The 4,748-nt window shown below is 38.8% G+C and overlaps 1 protein-coding gene across 1 annotated transcript; it reads left to right on the forward strand.

Moving 5' to 3' along the window:
* The first annotated feature begins 2,512 nt into the window (after positions 1 to 2,512).
* On the forward strand, positions 2,513 to 3,235 carry LOC109243438 (uncharacterized mitochondrial protein AtMg00810-like). Its single transcript, XM_019410371.1, has one exon. The coding sequence runs from the start codon at positions 2,513 to 2,515 to the stop codon at positions 3,233 to 3,235; it is 723 nt and encodes a 240-aa protein (XP_019265916.1).
* Positions 3,236 to 4,748: the final 1,513 nt, after the last annotated feature.

Genomic DNA, 4,748 nt, shown 5'->3' on the forward strand with positions numbered 1-4,748 from the left:
CGAGTTCAACCATACAAAAATTATTAAATTCCGATACCATTTCGTCCCTCAAATCATGATTTTTCATTATGGAAATTTTCTTCAAAAACCACCCTTTTCCTCAACTCAAAACACAAATTAAATGATAAAATAAAGATAAAATCATGGAATATATTAAATTCTAGGTGAAGAGCACTTACCCAATCGATTTTCTTGGAAAAAAAACCCACAAAGAATCGCTCAAATCTGAGCTCTACAAGTCAAGATATGATAAAAATGGTCTAACCCTCGATTTGGGAATATATTCTGCCTGCCGAAATATTTGTACATCGCGACCGTGGAAGAATGATGCAATCGCGTAGAAGGAGAATGGCTACTATCCAAAATGTGCTACGTGACCGTGGAAGGTCTTATGCGATCGCGTAGTGAAGGAATTATCTGCTGCACAAAGCCACACTTCACGATCACAAGCAGAAGATGCGATCGCGTTTAAGGAATAATTTGCTGCGCAAATGAAAGAACTTTGCGAACGCGGACAGAGAAGATGCAAATGCGAAGGAGTAAACAGACTTTCGCGATCGCGAACGAGGTCATGCGAACGCGATGAACAATTAATTTCTCCTCCAAAATCACTCTTCGCGAACGCGGGAAGCAGACGCGAACGCGAAGAAGAAAACTAGATGACAGGTAACAGCAGTTCAAAATAGGAGAAAAATGGCCCGTAGCCCACCCGGAACACAACCGAGGCCCCCGTGACCCCGTCTAAACACATAAACAAGTTCTATAACCTAACACGAACTCACTCGGGGTCTCAAATCATATCAAACAACGCCAAAAATGCAAATAGCACCATGAATCAAACTATGAACTTCCAAATCTTCCAACTTCAAAAACTCGTGCCGAAACCAATCACACCAACCCGGAATGACGCCAAATTTTGTAGACAAGTCCCAAATGACATAATGGAGCTTCTCAAACTCTCGGAATCGCATTCTGACCCCGATATCACAAAAGTCAACTATGGGTCAAACTTCTCCATTTTTCCAAATTTTAACTTTTCCAACTTCCGTCGAATTGCCTCAAATTACGTACGAACCTCCAATCAAAATCCGGTCGCACGCCTAAGTCCAAAATTACCATACAAATCTATTGTCATCATCAAAAACTCATTCCGGAGCCATTTACACAAAAGTCAAATTCTCACCGCTTAAGTTTCTTAAACTAGATTCCTTCTTCAAATCTGACTCAAAATCACCCGGTAACTGAATTCAACAATGCACGCAAGTCGATACACATAATATGAAGCTGCTCAAGACTTTATGCCACTAAACGAAACTTGAATTCTCAAAACGACCGGCCGGGTCGTTAGAATTCTAAAACTCCTTATGAAATACTGCTTGGGAAACAACCTGACAATAATTCTTTAAGAAGCTTTGGATGTTTATACTCTGCTTCCACATTATCTCAACATAGATCCAAACTTGATCCTAGGTCTCAACCATGTGTCTTCCTTGGTTATCCTTTTGGAAAGAAGGGCACAAGTTACTAAGTTTACAGTCTATGAAGTGCTTTGTGTCCAGGAATGTGATCTTTTATGAAGAAGTCTTCCCTTTTTTTCCATGAGTAGTACACCATTATTCCCACTCAATCATGTAGTCCAACAAGATGGTATACCTGCTCCTAATGAGGATAGTTCAGAGACATTCCCTTCTTCACCTAGCCCCGCAACACCTTCCCTTTCACCTGTAGTTCCCATTTCACAACCTCTACCTGATGATTTCCTAAGAAGGTCTGGTAGACCTCATCAACAACCTACCTAACTAAAGGATTATGTTTGCAATTTAGTACTTCTTACTGAACTCACTGACTCCTATTTTGTCTCACCTCCTAATGCTCATGTTTTATCTTTTTTTGCCTTTTCTCATGAAAATCAAGATCTCTTAAACTCTATTACCCAAATTTCAGAACTTGTATCCTATTCTCATGCTTCTTTGCATCCAGGTAGGAAAGAAGCAATAGCAAAGGAGTTTGCAGCTTTGGAAAGAAATAACACATGGGAAGTAGTGCAACTACCAAAGGGAAAGAAAGCTTTATCTTACAAGGTCAAAAGCAAGTCAAATGGGAGTGTGGAAAGACTAAAAGCTAGACTTGTGATCAGAGGTGACATCCAAAGAGAAGGGATAGATTTCAATTAACTTTTTCACCAGTAGTTAAAATGACCACAATACGATGCTTGTTGGCTGTAGTGGTGAAGAAAAGGTGGGACATTTTCCAATTAGACGTCAATAATATTTTTTTTACATGGTGATCTACAAGAAGAAGTGTACATGAAGTTCCCAACTGGACTGACACCGCCTACTTCTTCTCATGTTTGTCTTTTAAAGAAATCTTTATATGGACTTGGATAAGCACCAGGCAATGGTATGCTCGTCAAACAGCAGCACTGCATTTTAAAGGGTACTCTCACTCACTCAATGATTATCCCTTATTTTTCAATAAGTCTGGTTCTAAGGTGTCTATAGTAGCAGTCTACATGGACGACATTCTGCTTACTGGAGATGATACTGAAGAATTTTCAAGTCTAAAAGCATTCCTTTATTCTGAGTTCAAGGTCAAAGATTTAGGACCTGCATACTATTTTCTTATAATGGAATTAATCAGAGAACCACATGGTCTTATCATTAGTCAAAGGAAATTTACCTTGGAATTGTTGACTGAATTTGGTTGTTTAGAATTGAAGTCTGCCTCATCTCCACTCGACCCAAGTTCCAAACTTTCTGCTACTTCTGGAGATCCAATCCCTGACCCAACACTCTATCGCAGACTCCTTGGTAAGTTAAATTTTTTTACTCACACTCGACCGAATTTGTCCTGTGCCGTTCAGCATCTGAGTCAATACATGCAAGACCCACGAATTCCCCATTTTGATGCCGCAATTCATTGCCTCCGTTATCTTCTAAGTACTCCAAATTTGGAGCTTTTTATGAATTCTGATCCTTCATTGAGTCTCATTGCCTTTTGCGACTCAAATTGGGCTTCTGATTCTCCTAGGTCCGTCAGTGGCTATTTCTTAAGTCTTGGGGGATCTCCAATTTCATGGAAATCCCAGAAGCAACCTTTCGTGTCTTTATCTTCTGCCGAGGCAGAATATCGATCCATGCGGCGAGTGGTAGCTGAAATCACTTGGTTGGTGCGACTTTTAGAGGATCTATCTGTGCCGGCATCTCTTCCAATCTCTGTCCATTCTGATAGCTAGACGGCAGTCCATATTGCCAAAAACCCCGTCTTTCATGAGCGGGGGAAGCACGTTGAACTCGATTGTCATTTTGTGCGTCAACAATTTCTAGCTGGCTTAATTTCTCTATCTTTCGTTCCCTCAGCATCTCAATTTGCCGATGTTTTCACAAAATCGCTTTCATGACCACGTCATCATCGCCTCATCAGCAAGTTGGGTGTATCTTCTACCCCTTCCAACTTGAGGGGGGGGGGGGGGTGTTTGAGTCGATAACCCTATCTCTGATTTGGGAAAGAAAAGACCAAGCAATGAGAAAGACCTGATCTGTTTGTCGACTAAGACAATGGGTTTAACTGAAGATTTCATGGCCCATTCAGATGATTTCCATCCAGGCCCAATTATCACTAGATCCATTCTAAGTCCAAGACCCAATCTTTTCTGATTATAGCCGTTTTATTGTTTGGTCTTGGACCACAACTGGATAGCAGTTGTATTTAGTGTCTTATGCTACGTGTCTACATTTAAGAATACCAGTACATTTGTACATAGGACAATTCTATATTTTGTAGAATTTGTTAGGACAAGATTCAATAGCAAATAGCCACGTACACAATTCTAGGAAGGTTTTTTCAATTCTTCTTACTTGTATATATACACACTGCACAAGATATGTTAAAATCAATAAGAAAAATAAAAGGTTACAATTATTCTCTCATTATCATTCCTTCATAGTGTTAATGGTGGGGATTTGGGGAGAGTTGGCAATTGGAATAGGGCAAGAGAAGACGAAGCGGGATAGAGGGGAAAGGATACTCTAAAAAAAGAACAGAACGAAAGAGAGGTTTTCAAATAAATTATTGAAAAGTACAAGAACTTCAAGATAGGTGATCAAACCAATTTCATTAGAAATAAACCTAGAAAACATATTAATAGTGATTAGATGAAAGATTGGGGTATTCAAACTTGTCAAAGTTGGTGAATACTATTTTTTGGGAGGAGGGGGAGAAAATTCTAGAAAAAAACAAAAGAACAGAGAAATGGAAAAAGAGGTTTGGTGGCGTCAATGGGTGGAGGGGGGATGAATGTTGGCAGCGAGGAGAGGGTAAGAAGAATACCGGTGGGGGGAGGCGTGTTTTCTGGAAAAGAAAAATTATATATTTTTTTACTTCCCATATGTCATATAGTGATTCGCTCTGTTGCTATGTCGGAACGTTTGAATGTCATGCACTTTGCTTTTGTGAGAGATTGTCCTTGCAGTTTCTAGTAGATACAGTTTAAACATATATTAAATATTCAATCGGTAATACCATTAGTTTAGGTGTCTAAATAAAAATTTAGGGCAAGTTTAAGGGGTTGCATATGTATATAGCCATATTATGTTAGGATATACTATTAACCATGTATTTTATTATAATATTCTTAATGGATTAATTATTTATTTAATTATCTAATTTAATAAAGTTTTAATTTAAATAGATCATGTACTCGTATATATGTCTTTTACTTATATAGTAGACAATTTAGTGTATAGAGT

The sequence above is a fragment of the Nicotiana attenuata genome, unplaced genomic scaffold (assembly GCF_001879085.1).
Source record: "Nicotiana attenuata strain UT unplaced genomic scaffold, NIATTr2, whole genome shotgun sequence".
NCBI classification, from domain to species: Eukaryota; Viridiplantae; Streptophyta; class Magnoliopsida; order Solanales; family Solanaceae; genus Nicotiana; species Nicotiana attenuata.